Here is a 16623-nt window from a genome sequence, read left to right on the forward strand (position 1 = left end):
TTTCGCTTAGTGTAATACACTCAAGGTCCATCCGTATTGTCACATATGGCAAGATTTCCTCTTTTCTTTTGGCTGAGTAGTATTCCGTTGTGTGTGTGTTTGTATGTGAGTATGTATGTATCACATTTTCTTTATCTGTTCTTCCATTGGTGGGCATTTAGGTTGTTTCCAAGTCTTGGCTATTGTGAGTAATGCTGGAATGAACATACAGGTGCATGTATCTTTTCAAATTGATGTTTTCATTTTCTTTGGATAAATACTTGGAAGTAGAATACCTGGATTGTGTGGTAGTTCTATTTTTAATTTGTTGGGAATCTCCGTACTGTTTTTCATAGTGGCTATGCCAGTTTACATTCCCAGCAGTGTACGAGGATTCCTTTTCTCCACATCCTCCCCAACACTTATATCTTGTTTTTTTAATAATAGCCATTCTGATAGTTATGAGGTGATATCTCATTGTGATTTTGATTTACATTTCCCTAATAATTAGTGATGTTGAACATCTTTTCATGTCCCTATTGGCCATCTGTATATCTTCTTTGGAAAAATGTCTGTTCAGATCCTCTGCCCACTTTTTAATTGGATTATTTGTTTTTTTGTTGTTGAGTTGTATGAGTTCTTTTTATGTTTTGGTTATTAACCCCTTATTAGATATAGGATTTGCAAATATCTTCTCCCAGTTGATAGATTGTCTTTTCGTTTTGCTGATGGTTTCTTTTGTCGTTCTTTTCGTGGCTTGATGGCTCTTTTCATTTTACCTCTGAATAATATTCCATTGTATGGATATACCACTGTTTGTTTATCTATTCCCCTATTGAAGGATATGTTAATTGCTTTCAGTTTCTGGCAGTTATGAGTAAAAGCTGTTATAAACATTCATGTGAAGGTTTGGGTTGTACATAACTTTTCAGCTCAATTGGGTAAATACCCAGGAGTGTAATTGCTGGATTGTATGGTAAGATTATGTTTAGCTTTGTGAGAAACTGCCAAATTGTCTTCCAAAGTCACTATGCTATTTGGCATTCCCACCAGCAATGAGAGAGTTCCTGTGGTTTTGCATCTTCAATTCTGTTGGTGCTGTCAGAGTTTTGGATTTTAGCCATTCAAATTGGTATGTAGTGGTATCTCATTGCTGTTTTAATTTGCAGTTCCCTAATGACATATGATGTTGGGCATCTTCTCATGTGTTTATTTTCCATGTATGTATCTTCTTAGGTTGGGTATCTGTTCATATCTGTTGTCTGTTTTTAAATTGGGTTGTTTGTTTTCTTATTGTTGTTTTAAGAATTCTTTGTATATTTTGGATACGGGCCTTTATCCTATAGTGTTTTGCACATATTTTCTCACCATCTGTGGCTTGTCGTTTCTTTCTCTTAACAGTGTCTTTTGCAGAGCAGAAGTTTTTAATTTTAATAAAGTCCACCTTATCAGTTTTTTCTTTCATGGATTGCACTTTTGGTGTTATATTTAAAAAGTGATTTTGTCAAACTCAAGTCACCTAGATTTTGTCCTATGTTATCTTCTAGGAGTTTTACAGTTTTCTGTTTTACATTTAGGTCTAAGAGCCATTTTGAGTTAATTTTTGTAAAAAGTATAAAATTATAACTTTATTTGTTTTTACCATGTGGATGCCCTGTGGTTACAGCACCTTTGTTGAAAGGATTGTCTTTTCTCCATTGAATTGCCCTTGTTCATTTGTCAAGATCAGTTGACTGTTTGGGTCTGTTTCTGAACTCTATATTCTGTTCCATTGATCTATGTGTCTTCTTTTGCTATTGCCACACTGTCTTGGTCACTATAGCTGTTAGTAAGTCTTGAAGACAGGTAATGTCAGTGCTCCAACTTTGTGCTTCTTCAGTATTGTGTTGCTTATTCTGGGTCTTTTGTCTTTTCATATAAGCTTTAGAATCAGTTTGTTGATATCCACAAAATAGCTTGCTGTGATTTGTTTGGGATTGGGTTGGATGTATACATCAAGTATCTTAATATTGAGCCCTATATTCGTGAAGATGGACTATTTCTCCATTATTTATTTAGATTTTCTTTGATTTCTTTCATTAGAAGTTGTAATTTCCCTTATATACTTCTTGTAGATATTTTGTTAGATGTCATTTTTTTAGATGCTAATATAGATTGTACTGTGTTTTTACTTTCAAATTTCAATTATTCATTGCTGGTATATAGGAAAGCAGTTGACTTTTGTATATTAACCTTGTGTCCTGCAATCTTGCTATAATTGCTTATTCATCCCAGGAGTTTTTTGGTTGATTCTTTGGGATTTTCTATCTAGACAATCATTGTCTTCTGTGAAAAATGCCAGTTTTATTTCTTTCTTTTCAATCTGTATACCTTCTATTTCTTTTCTTAGTCTGATTGTATTAGCTAGGACCTCCAATATGATGTTAAATAGGAATGCTTTGTTCCTGATATAAGGGGGAAAGCATCTAATTTCTCACTATTATGTTAGCTGTAGGTGTCTTGTATCTGTTCTTTATCAATTTGAGGAAGCTCCTTTCTCCTTCTAGTTTGCTGAGATTTTTGTGTGTGTGTGTGTGTGTGTGAGGAAGATTGGCCCTGAGCTAACATCTGTGCCAGTCTTCCTCTACTTTTTGTATGTGGGGTGCCACCACAGCATGGTTTAATAAGTGGTGTTTGGGTCTGTGCCCAGGATCTGAACCCATGAACCATGGACTGCTGAAGTGGAGCACATGAACTTAACTACTATGCCCCTGGACTGGCCCCAGAATTCCTGAGATTTTTAATCATGAATATGTGTTGGATTTTGCAAAATGCTTTCTCTGCATCTATTGATATCATATGACTTTTCTTCTTTAGCCTGTTGATGTGATGGATTTCATTAATAGATTTTTGAACATTGAACTAGCCTCGCATAAGTGGGATAACTCCCATTTGATTGTGGTAATTATTTTTATACATTGTTAGATTTGATTTGCTAATATTCTATTGAATTTTTGCATCTATATTCATAAGAGATAGTGGGCTGGAGTTTTTCTTTCTTCTAATGTCTTTATCTGGTTTTGGTATTTGAGTAATGCTGGCCTCATAGAAAGAATTAGGAAGTTTTTCCTCTGCTTTTAGTTTCTGGAAGAAATTGTAGAAAATTGGTATCACTATTTTCCTTAAATGTTTGGTAGTATTCACCAGTGAAACCATCTGGGCCTGGTGCTTTCTTTTTTGGAAGATTATTAATTGTTCATTTAATTTCGTTAATAGTTATTGGCCTATTCAGAAGATCTGTTTCTCCTTGAGTGTTGGTAGTTTGTGTCTTTCAAGGAATTGGTCCATTTCATCTCTTACAATTTTGTGGAAATAGAGTTGTTTATAGTATTTATTTTGTTAACCTTTCAATATCCAAGTGATAAGTAGTGATGACCTCTCTTTCATCTTTCATTTCTGCTATTAGTAATCTGTGTCTTTTCTGTTTTTTGTTTTTGTTTTTTTAGTGCATAGCCAGAAGTTTGTCAGTTTTATTGGTCTTTTCGAACAGCCAGCTTTTGGTTTCATTGATTTTCTCTTTTCATTTCCTGTTTTCAGTTTCATTGATTTTTACTTACTTCTTATTTATTTTGTCTACTTGCTTTATGCTTAAATTGTTCTTCTTTCTCTATTTTCCTAATAGAAGCTTAGGTGATTGATTTTAGATCTTTCTTCTTTTCTGATACGTGCATTCACTGCTATAAATTTCCTTGTAATCTTTGCTTTGGCTACATCATACAAATTTTGATGTTTTGTTTCCATTTTCATTTAGTTTGGTATATTTTAAAATTTGCATTGAGGCTTGACCTTGTATTATTTAGAAGTGTATTGTTTATTCCAAATATTTTGGGATTTTCCACCTATCTTTTCTGTTACTGATTTCTAGTTTAATTCCATTGTGGTCTGAGAGCATACTTTATGATTTTCTATTCTTTTACATTTATTAACATGTGTTTTATGGTCTGTTCTGATGAACGTTTCTGTGTTAGCTTGAGAACAATGTGTATTCTGCTGTGTTGGATAAAATATCCTATAAATGTTAATTAGATCCAGTTGATTGATGGTAGCTGTTGAGTTCAACTGTATCCTTACTGAGTTTCTGCCTGCTGGATCTGTCAGTTACTGATATGAGGATGTTGATGTCTTCAATTGTAATAGTGAATTTGTCTGTTTCTTCTTACAGTTCTGTCAATTTTTCCCTCAAGTATTTTGACACTCTTTTTTGGGGGTGTGGACACATTAAAGATTGTTAAGTCTTCTTGGAGAACTGACACTTTTTCCATTATGTAATGCCCTTCCTTATCTCTGATGATTTTCCTTGTTCTTAGGTCTTTTGCCTGATAGTAATGTAACTACTCCTGCTTTCTTTTGAAAGCATGGTATATCTTTCTCTATTTCTTTAATTTTCATCTATCTATGTCTTTATATTTATGGTGGGTTTCTTGTGGATAACATATTTGGGTCTTGCTTTTTTATCTACTCTGGCAGTCTCTGTCTTCCAATTAGTTTATTTAGACCATTCACATTTAAATTGCTTTTCCATACAGTTGGATTGATATCTACCATATTTGTAACTATTTTCTATTCATTGCACTTGTCTGGTTCTTTTCTTATTTTCTCCTCTTTTTCTGACCTCTCTGATGAACTTCCTTGAAATGAACATTCAATATGATTTCATTTTCTCTCTTCTCTTAACATATCAATGATACTTCTTTTAAACATGTTTTTAGTGGTTTTCTCAGAGTTTTCAATATACGTTTACAGTTAATCTACTCTAGCTTTAAATGACAGTTGACTGCTTCATGGGTTCAGGTACTTTATACCAGAGTATTTTGAATTCCTCCCTCCCATCCCTTATAACATTGCTCTGTTCATTTCAATTTTCCATATGTTATAATCACCTAATATACTGTTGCTATTATCACTTTGATAATAACTTTGATAAGTTATCTCTTAGCTCAGTTAAGAATAAGAAAATACAAGTTTTATCTTCACTTAATCCTTCTCTGCCCTCTTTCTGTAGATCCAAATTTCTGACCTATATCACCCTCCTTCAAATAACTTCTTTTAACATTAAGCAAGGCAGGTCTACTGGTGACAGATTTCCTCAGTTTTTGTTTTAGGAAGTATTCATTTTTCCTTCACTTTTGAAGGATAATTTCACTACGTACAGAATTTTAGGTTGGTGGTTTTCTTCTTTCAACACTTTTAAGTATTTCATTCTACTCTTCTTCTTTTTTTTTTTTTTGAGGAAGATTAGCCCTGAGCCCACATCTGTGCGCATCTTCCTCCACTTTATATGTGGGACACGTGCCACATGGCTTGACAGGTGGTGTGTAGGTCTGTGCCTGGGATTCAAACTGGCAAACCCCAGGCTGCCAAAATGGAGTGTGTGAACTTAACCACTACGCCACCAGGCTTATCCCTCATTCTGCTCTTCTCGATTGTATGATTTCTGGTGAGAAAATCTGAAGTAATTCTTATTCTTGTTCTTGTATAGGTAAGGAGTTTTTCCCAATGGCTTTCTTCAAGATTTTCTCGTTTTCTTTATTTTTCTGCAATTTGAATATGATAATACCTTTGTGTAGGTTTTTTGGTATTTATCCTGCTTGGTTTTCTCTTAGCTTCCTGATCAGTGGTTTGGTGTCTCCTGTTAATTTTGGAGAAATTTCCAGTTGTTATTACTGCAAATACTTCTGTTCCTTACTTTCCTTCTTCTTCTGTTATTGCAATTATGCATATGTTGCAGTTGTAAACTACAGTTGTAATTTTTCACAGTTCTTTGATATTCTTTCTTTAAAATTTTTTTTTCTCTTTCAGTTTGGGAACTTTCTGTGGACATATCTGCAAACTCATTGATTCTATCTTCAGTACATTTCCCATCTGTCTTACATGTTGTCTGCTTTTTCCATAAATGCCCTTAAGGTATTAATCATAGTTATTTTAAGTTTCTTATCTGATAACTCCAAAATCTGAGTCATATTTGAGTTTGGTTCTGATGCTTGATTTGTCTCTTCAGATTATGCTTTTTCTTGCCTTTCAGGATACTTTTCAAGTTTTTGTTGGAAGCCAGCTAGGATGTATTGGGTAATAGGAACTGAGGTAATTAGGCCTTTTAGTTTGAGGTTTTATGTTTATCAGGTTAGAAGTTTGGCTGGTTTCTTTTTTGTTTTTGTTTTTGTTTTTTTTTTTTGGTGAGGAAGACTTGCATTGAGCTAAGATCTGTTGCCAATCTTCCTCTTTTTTTTGTTTGAGGACAACTAGCTCTGAGCTTACATCTGTGCCAGTCTTCCTCTATTTTGTATGTGGGTGGCTGCCACAGCATGGCTTGATGAGTGGTGTAGGTCTCTGCCCAGGATCCGAACCTGCAAACCTGGGCCACTGAAGCAGAGCACGCTGGACTCAACTGTTATGCCATGGCTGGCCCCAGAAGTTGGGCTGGGCTGTTTAATGTTTGATGTAGCCCTAGATGCTAGAGGCTTCATTTTCCTTTAGCATCATCATTTTTTTCTCCCCCTGTGTTTTTGGGGGGGCGGGGGGAGAGTTTCCCTCAGAATTTCTTCTTGATTAGAGTTTGTGTCTTATAGCTCTCTCAGTTGTGATCTGCTGTTATTATACATCACCCCTTTATAGTGGTTAGGTGTGAGGGAGGGAAGGCATTCCCTAATCTTAGGATTAACTCCCAGTATTTGCTGGGTTCGAGTCTCTGGACTCTTTCCAAAGTGTTTCTTAGCTTTTTTTTCCCTCCCCTCATGTGAGAAAGGAGGGCTAGAGGGAGCTGGAGCTGGCTAATTGCCCTTCCCCAGGTGGGATAAGGCTCTGGTAAAGTTTAGTTGCCTTTAGAAGCTTGGCTTTCGTTGTGAAGAACACTCTGGACTGTTAAGTGATCTACAATTTTTTTAAAAAAAGTTGTGTTAAGGCCATTTAGGTTTATTGATAAGTTTGATCTCAGTTCTACTCTAACGTTTTGTGGCATATTTTACACGCACACACAAACTGACTATGTCATGTTTTTTCTGTGGTCTTTTTCTTATTAAAATGTTTCTTTTGGCATTTGGGATGACTTGTATTTTAGTTTCTTTGTTTCTTTTTTTCCTAGTTCCCTTCAATCCAGTCTCTTTAATGTAATACTCTTAAGTCTTCCTGAGGAAGTAAGCTAGGAATCTGTTCTTCTTTCCACCCTCTCTCTCAGCATCTAATTTTAAGTGATCTTTTCCTTCTAGGAGTTAGTATTTGTGAGGCTGTTAATAAGTCTGTTCTGACTTCTGCATGGTTCTCTTCATTATTCTCCTTTTTTTTATTGGTCGATCCTTTCTACATTGTTTCAGAATGTATTTACATACTATTATATCATCCTTATCTTCATGGTTAGTTTTAGTTCTGTAGTTGTGTCTTTAGTTGATATGACCAGGTTTTATCTTGAAGCTTTTTAAGTCATTTTTTAGATATGTATGGTTTACTTTTTAGTAGGTTTCTCAGGAAGGGCTCAAGAAACTTTTACATGTTGTTAACTATCTATGCCTCTAAACTTGAAGGACAGTTTGACTCCTAGGCTTACTTTTTTTGTGTTTGAATATCTTAATATTTTCATTTCATTGTATTTGGGTATAAAACATAGCTGTTGTGAAGTTTCTTGACACTGTAATTTTCTTTTTCTTATAAGTGACTTGGTCATTTTACCTGAATGCTTAAATAACTTAAAAAAAAAGTCTTTAAAGTCTAATAGTTTGTAGTAGGAATATTCTGGGTTGAATTTCCCTACATACCATGTATCCTTTCTGTGAGTAGATTCAGGTCTTATTTAGGAAGATTTGCTTGCAGCACAGTTTGAAATACCTATCTGATTCCAGTTATACATTTATTGGATCACATACTTATTGTTGCTCTCTTTTGTATCGGTTTCATTGTTTTCACTCACTTTCTAATCTTCTTTTTAATTGGGCTTTTTGGGGAGGAGTCTATTCTTTTTGTGTTCTTTCTTTGTTTTTATTGAGGTATAATTAACATACAACATTATGTTATTTCAGATGTACAACATAATGATTCAATATTTGTATATATTGCAAAGTAATCACCACAAGTCTAGTTAACAGTCTAATTAGATCTTTCTAATTTAGTCTTTGTTTCTGAAGAAAACTAGTCTCTCTCATTTCTGTCTTAATGGCTCTTCCTGTTGTCTAGTGATAATATTTCTGAGCTGTTGTAATTTTGATTTAGTGCTGCTTAATAAAGCTTTAACTATTTTCTTTATTTTAGGTCATTTTGAAATAATGATTAATAATGTTCATCTTTTTTGTGGCCCTATTTTTCTCATGTGCTTTTATTATCTGTTACAATGTTATTTGTTTCACATTTAATATTTTTCCTGCAATATCTTAGCATGGGCTTTCATTTTACATTCTAGTATTGAAGTTCAGTTTTCCAGTAGTTTTAGAAGGAAGAATTTCTGTAGGCAGAAGAGATGAGCAAGTGTAGTTTTTCAGCTTTGTGGCTCAAGGCCTCTGTCCTTTGTGAAGTATTTAAAAAATTTGGACTTTTGAGATGTAATAAAGCTTTTTGCCTTTGTATGTTTTTGTTTTCCAGGTATTTTGCTTTTCGAAGAGACACCTTTAAATGTATTTAGCTTTTGCTGTACGTTTTGAGGGCTGTTACTTAAACCTCTCCCTATCCAGAATTTGAATCTTATCTCTCCTGGGGGTTGTCATTCTTTTTTGTTTTTTTCCCAATTGTTTTATTGAGGTCATAATGGTTTATAACATGGTGCAATTTGAGGTATACATTATTATTTATCAGTTTCTGTATAGACTGCATCGTGCTCACCACCAATAGTCTAATTTTTATCCGTCACCATACATCTGTGCCCCTTTATCCCTTTTGCCCTTCCCCCACCCCCTTTGGGGGTTGTCATTCTTTATGTTTTGCTTAATTTATTTTCTTTTTCCTGCAGTTTCTCTTCAGGGTGGGTCTCTGACTTTCTAAAAGTAAGAGAATATTTGTAGCATAGTTCTGAAATCCTTTTAGAGTCTGAAATCACCATTTTTTGGAATGGTCTCAGGCACCCTTAGAGATTTCTTGCCTTTGCGTTTGCCTCATCTTGGAGCCTGTGAGAACATTATCTGACTTCACCCACTTCTCAGATTTCCTTGGTCAAATTATTTCCTATTGCTAGGATTTTGAGCTTCTTGGTTCTTTTGTGAAGAATTGACTTTTTCTTCATTTTTCCGTGAGTGTCTCCTTCTGATTAGCATAATTTGCATTTTTTCAGAGTTTTTTTTTGACTATCCCAAATAAAAGAACTCCCCTGTCCTATCTCAGCTCCCTGTTTATTTCTTTTATAGCATTTATCACAGTCTATAATTATCTTGTTTACAACTGTACTGTTTTCTACTACGTCTCAATTGAACATGAGCATTACAAGTGGGGATCCTATCTTCTATACCACTGTATTCCTACAGCCTAGCACAATGTCGGGCATATAGGACTCAGGAAATATTTGCTAAATAACTACCTTTAGCTTATGGTATAGGCCCCCTCCTCACCATGCTCCTGTGTGATAATTGGGGAGTATTTGGTGTGAAAATTGGGAAGTATTTGGAAGTGAGTCTAAACCTCTACAGTATGTATAAGTGATTTTTAGAAAAGCTATAATTTTTATAGTGTACTCTTTAAGTCTCTATAGCTGTGGATATTCAAAATTGATTTGAGTTGATATCTCTTTTGCATTTTGAATTACAGTTTTTTATTGCGTACTTTTTTATGTCTCCTACATTGTATGCTGTATACATTTATTATTTATTAAAAAATAGATTATAATCCCCTTGGCCACAGGTACCCATTCTTGTACCGTTACAGTGTTACCGCAGCAGAGTGTTCACACATAATGGAAGCTCTGTTATAATCATTGAGTTGTATGTTCTTATTGACTGTGTTGTAGGAGGAGGATTATATATGATACCTTAAATGAGGGATGTGAAGCCTTTTCATAGAATTGTAGAGTGTTAACATGGCCTCATGAATGGCATTTCCTAGAATTGTGCAATGCAACTGCCCTGATTAGAGCTGGAAGAAACTTGAGACCAAGGATTTCAACCTTTCCCTTTACACTGTAGATAAAGGTATTAAACCCCTGAGAATGTGATGTGCTTGAGGTTATCTATCCAATTAGTGGCCACACTCCGTGGTCTTAGGATTCCTAGTTGAAGTTGATTTCTTCTAGATCTATTTTTTCACATCATTTAACAAAAGGGAACAGGTTTTAGTAGGGTGTTTTTTTTTTTTAATTCTTCTCCCCAAAGCCCCCCAGTACATAGTTGTATATTCTAGTTGTAGGTCCTTCTGGTTTTGCTGTGTGGGATGCCACCTCAGCATGGCCTGAGGAGCGGTGCTATGTCCACGCCCAGGATCCGAACCAGCGAAACCCTGGGCCACTGAAGTGGAGCTCGAGAACTTAACCACTTGATCACTGACCGGTCCGTTGTAGGGTGTTTTTAAACTGTGAAAAGGAAAATCTTTCAGAGTTGAATCTTTTTACATTCTTTTAAATATTCTGCTCAACTGACTTCTTCACATCAAAATTCGAGAGAGCTTTTGAGTATCCAAAACTCTCAATTTAAAATCAACTGGATTTACTGATAAGTATCCTGAGCATCCATTAGCAGAAAAAAATGTTAAATGCTCCATTTTTTTTTTCCCCCAAATGCTGCTTTTTATATTTATTTTAAGTATTCTTAAGAGCAACAATTTGAAATATATTGCCAAGCAAGCTTAGGGTTTGAGCATGTTTAATCAGAAAAAGATTTTTAACTTGATGAATTGAATCCAACATGTCTAATAAATTATATTCTCATGATGAATTTTTAAGTTTGTTCCTGACACTTAATTGATTGTATGTATAGATATAGTACCTTTAAAAATAAGCAAAATAAGAGGCATATAACTTGGAAAATGTTAACACTGTATTCCATATTTCAGTTACCCATGTGTTTCACTATAAATTTTTATAGTCCTAATAGAAGAATTTAGTTACTCATAGCTTTGCCTTTATAGTCTGTGTCTAACAGACTTCATGTAGCTCATTTTTAGTACCTTCAGTTTTCATCCCACATTGGTAGGAATGAAAATGTACGTTTTGAAATTAAATTAACCCTGATGAAAATAGGAAGCCATTTTACTCCTCAACTCATCTCCCTTATCAGTCTTCTTGACCAGTTCTCTGTTAGTTATTATTTGCATTTTAAATGTATTTTAGAATGGCAGATATTTAACTTAACCTTAGTAGATTGATCTTCTTTATTATTTAAATCATACAGTTTCTATACTGAATTGTGTATAGAATACACTTCTATAACTTTCTTCTTTGCTTGCTATTTATTTGTTTTTCCAGACAATAGTAAAAATGTTAAAATTAGTCATGGAACACCTAGAAGGGTGTTGTGGTGATATTCTTTTGGTTGCCAGAAACAGAGCCTTCAGGCAACTGGAATTAAAAAGCCATCAGTTTCTATTCTGTGTTGTTCCCTGGAGTCTTTTCTATTTTATGTCTGCTACATTCTTATCTTACTACTGACTGGATATTCTTTCTGTTCAATCTCTTATTCTTACTCTGTGAATCATTTGTGTTTCATTGGTTCTGTTTCCTTATACGTTTTTTGTCTTTATAATTTTATTTTCATACTGGCCCATCCCATCTCCTGCCATAGGTCACTAGCCAGCCTAGATCGGCTGTCACTGAGGTAATTGTAAGGGAAACTGACTGGTACAAAACACTACTGCCTGTGATTGCCCCTTCAGTGGAGGCTGTGAATGAGATATTTCTTCTTTTAGAAGCAGGAGATAGTGAACTGATGTCGTGACTGACATATTTGGTATGAGAGGTTAATGTCTGTTGTTTAGTCCTGAGAGTTAGAAGAAGGAAAAGCTATACCAGTAGTGATGGTAGGTTTTATAGGTCTTTGGGAAGTATATGAGGAAGGATAATAAAAAGAACATGTTTTATGGAATGCTACCATAGTGGCTCTGTTCCCATTGATGAAGGGCTGGTGTTTATATCACTGCTAGAAACTAGTTCTTCATTTGCCTTGCAGGAGAGAGTGGAGATGGATTGATGGAAGGAACATGTAGGAGGGAGAATTAAAAATAATCTACTGTTGGGGTCGGCCTGGTGGCGTAGTGATTAAGTTCGTGTGCTCCATCTCTGCACACTGCTCATCAAGCCATGCTGTGGTGATGTCCCACATATAAAATAGAGGAAGATTGGCACAGGTGTTAGCCCAGTGACAATCTTCCTCAAGCAAAAAGAGGAAGAGTGGCAGCAGACGTTAGCTCAGGACCAGTCCTCCTCACACACACAAAATAAGTAAGTCTGTTGACTTTAAGTTTTGGGAGATGATGTGTCACTCAAAAATTTTAAGAGGCAGTCAGCCTGTATTACTTGCTTCTTTGTCTCCTCCCATGTCTTTAAAAAGAAGGAAAAGTTGAGCCTGATTTGATCATCCGATGATAATGTAGTCAGTTTGCCATAAACATGGAAAGTTTGTCATCTCAACCATAGTATTTTTTACAGTAATTTACTGTTTACATAAATAATGTTTATTATAAAAATCTGAACAATGTGACAAATATAAGAAAATAAGTAAAATCCGTTAATGGTACTTATGCTTCATTTTAGGATTATTTGTGCTTGTTCTCTATAATTTGGTACAAATTAGATCATACCATATATGCTTGTTAATTTAATTGTATACAAATATATATATCAATAATAGTTTGGTTTTTTTTTTTTTTACAGTAGAATCATATATGCTTCTTTATATCTCACATTGCAGAAATTTGTTCAAGTTAGCTGGTTTAGATCTGAAGTATTCTTTATAATGGCAGTATGATGTTCCATGATATATATGTTCTGTAATTTGGCTAATCATTTCCCTGCTACTACAAAAAATGCTGGATTAAATAGGCTCATATATCCTTATGTACTGATGATTTTATTTTTATGAGATAGATTCTGAGAGTGCTCGGGGGAAGAATCTATATATTTAAAATTTGAAAAAGGATATCTTCTTATGTTAATTTGTTTTCCCTGACACAAACAATACACAGGGATTTAGAGAAATTTTTTTTTAAGGTATTTATTTTGCAACTTTTTTTGTTTTTTTTTTAAGATTGGCGCCTGAGCTAACAACTGTTGCCAATCTTCCTTTTTTTTTTTCCTTCTTCTCCCTAAAGCCCTCCAATACATAGCTGTATATTCTAGGTGTGTGTGCCTCTGGTTGTGCTATGTGGGACGCCACCTCAGCATGGCCTGAGGAGTGGTGCCATGTCAGCGCCCAGGATCCGAACACCTGAAACCTGGTGCGCCAAAGTGGAGCACACGAACTTAACCACTCAGCCATGGGGCCAGCGCTGGATTTAGAGAAATTTTTGTTGTTCTTGTTTACTGCCTGTTTTAATGATCTTCAGTGACATGCATTCTCCTCATTCTCCATTTTACTGTTCATCTTATTCTCAATTAGAAACAATATTTTACATGTTTTAGATATGAATTCTTTATTAGTCATATGAATTGTAAGCATTTTTTAGGTTAAGTTTCAAGAAGTAGGAGAATTCTGAGGCTTTTTCATGTGGTGATGAAGAGTGTTGGTTTTGGAGTCAGATTGCCTAAGGTTTATATCCTTACTTTTTAGTTGTGTACTTTCAGGCAAATTAACTTATCTCTCTCAGTTTCTTAATCTGTACATTGAAGGTAATAGTTTATATATGGAAAGCACTTAGAACAGTGTCTGGAATGTCATAAAAGCTCAGAAATGTTAGATGCTAGCATTGTCATTGCTCTTGTCCTGGTTGTCATCATCATCATTTTTGCTTAATATGCACATTTGAAATGTTTTTGATAGGTATTATATTAAAATTCTCTCTTGAAAAGTTGTATCAATGTGCATTCCTCCAGCAAAATATGAGAGTGCCCTTTTACCAGCTCTGGCCAACAACTGAGGTTATGATTAAAACATGTTTTTGAGGGTGTGGGCCCACTTTTATAGGGATAACATATATCTTTGTTTTAATATCCAGTTTTTGGTTATTATTAATTTTGAACATTTGGGTTTTGTCCATTTCATATGGAATATTTGTGTTTAAGTGCTCTTTAAATATTCAAATTTCAATTAACCTTTTATGTTTTACATTGCCTTTATTTTTCTAGTTGGCTGTTTGCCTTTTAATTTTGTTTGAGGTCATTTTATATATGGATGTTTTACCTTTGTGAGACGTGTATGTAAAGGCAATTCTTTTCCTTATAGTTCTGCTTTTTAAAAAATAATTCATTCACACATCTATTTGACATTTATTAAGTACCTTCTCTGTGCCAGGTATAGATCTAACTGTTTAAAAATATCTTTTTATTTTAGAATGATTTTAGACTTACAGAAAAGTTACAGAGATAGTACAGAGTTCCCATATGCCCCTCACCTAATTTCTTCTATTGCATTACCATGGTACATTTGTCACAACTAAAATACCAACACTGATACATTACTGTTACATAAACTCCACATTTTATTTGGATTTCAGTAGTTTTCCCATTAATGTCCTCTTTCTGATCCAGGATCCCATCCAAGATACCATCACATGTAGTTGTCATGTGTCACTGGTCTGTGACAAGTCTTTCAGTCTCGTTTTTCTTTATTTTGAGAGTTTTGAGGAGTACTGGTCATATTTTTTTGTTGAATGTTCCTCAATTTGAGTTTGATATTTATTACAGTTAGACTGGGGCTTTTATAGTATGGACTCATGGATATTTATTTTATACTTTGGGTTATAATCTAATATTACATTATTTATTTTGTTTAAATTATTTCAGCTTTGGCCATTCAGTTCTTTCATGTTGGCTCCTCTGTCCCTTTGACATGCTGCTATTCTTCTGTGGTTTTTTTGAGTACTACAAGATGCTCCAGTCTTATCTTCTGAATTCCCTGCCCCAACCCTAGAATCAGCTACTTCCCCAAGAATCCCTGTTTCCTTTTGTTGGACTGTGGTATGTAGAAACCAAGATCTGGGTTCTGGGTGTGCTCATTGCTACTGGAGTGTCACTGCTTTTAGTCCGTTAGTGAACACAGCTAGGAATACTATGTGTGTGTGTGAATGCACACACACATCTCTATAATTACTTCTGAATCCATTTATCTATGTCTATATTAAGTTAAATATCAGTTCACACTGATGGCTCTGACTCTAGTCCAGTACCACTGGGTTCATTCTAACCTCCTTCCCCTTGATTTTCTGTAAGTTTCCACTCCAAATTGAGAAGCTTGGCTTCCACCATTTACCATCCATTTACTTATGGTTCAACCCCAGTATACATGTAAATTGTTTCAGAATTAACCCATATCCCTATGAAAAACAGCTTTATCAAATAAAGTACAGGGTTTATGTATGGTTTCGTTTGTCTTTACCTTTAGAGTTTCCAGTGAAAGCATCATCTTCCAAGGTTACTTATATCTGTTCCTTTTTTCACCCACAGTTCTGCTTTTGGTGCTGAATTTAAAAAACTTTCTTGATCCAAAGCTTGATTTTATATATATATATATATAAATTATTATTATTAATAATAATATAATTATATATGAATGTATATATGTAATGTTATATAAAATACATATATATGTGATATATAACAATATAATATAATTGGATGTATTATATACATATGTTATTTTATTTTATTATTAGGTATTTTATAGCTTTGTTTTTACCTTAAATTTCTAAATACATTTATAATTCATTTTGTCACTTGGTGTGAAGTAGAACTATATTTTTCTTGCTTTTCTCAATTGTTTGAAATGCTACCTTTATCATATTTTAAAATCTTATATGTACTAGATATTTCCTGTGTTTCTTATTCTGTTTCATTTTCTCTTGTTCAAGTTCCAGATATTATATAACTTTATAGTTTCAACATCTGCTAGATTATTCCTCTTTTTGTTTATTCATGTTCATATATTCTTTAAATTAATTGTTATAATTTCCTCTTCTTTATTTCAGGAACATTTTAGTGGATAAACCAAATGACCAATCTTCAAGGTGGTCTTCAGAGAGCAACTATCCTCCCCAGGTGAGATTGTGTATAGCGCCTGATACCATTTAGAAGTCAAAATTTAAATAGGCACTTAATTGATACTGCTTATCTGGAATCCGTTAATAGTTTATTCAGTCTTTGAAATTGTGAGGTAAATTTTCATTTCTTGTTCTTTTTTGGTTCAAATTTTGGAAGATTTTTTATTTCATAGGCAAATGCAGTGTCGAATTTGATGAAACGTAGACTTTTTACTTGTCTACCAGAACATTTAAAATCTACTTTATATTTTCTCTGGATTACTAATGATGCAAAAGTAAATGTTTTGACACCTTTTGAGGAAAATGTTAACTAAAAAGAACTGGTTACGGTGCTGTTACTGTTCTAAGCAGTAACTTATCTGAGTACTGATCTGAGCAGAGTTTGTGACTTCTGCACTTCAAGTCATTCTGTAAATGTTTAAGGAAATGTTTGTAAATTGAACTTTGACTCAGTGACTCAATGACTGCCTTTTAGGGAAAATAAACTTAATATATTTTGTTATTTTACTAAAGTAATAT

At 34.2% G+C, this 16623-nt stretch overlaps 1 protein-coding gene across 8 annotated transcripts in view; it reads left to right on the forward strand.

Moving 5' to 3' along the window:
- Positions 1–16623, forward strand: part of MKLN1 (muskelin 1) — a 320604-nt gene that overhangs the window by 171841 nt on the left and 132140 nt on the right. For all 8 annotated transcript variants that reach the window (XM_046670333.1, XM_046670335.1, XM_046670330.1 and 5 more), the window contains one exon: positions 16033–16102. In XM_046670333.1, coding sequence (XP_046526289.1) covers positions 16033–16102 — 70 coding nt within the window. The remainder of the gene's footprint in view (positions 1–16032; positions 16103–16623) is intronic.

The sequence above is a fragment of the Equus quagga genome, chromosome 8, assembly GCF_021613505.1.
Source record: "Equus quagga isolate Etosha38 chromosome 8, UCLA_HA_Equagga_1.0, whole genome shotgun sequence".
In the NCBI taxonomy this organism is placed as follows: Eukaryota; Metazoa; Chordata; class Mammalia; order Perissodactyla; family Equidae; genus Equus; species Equus quagga.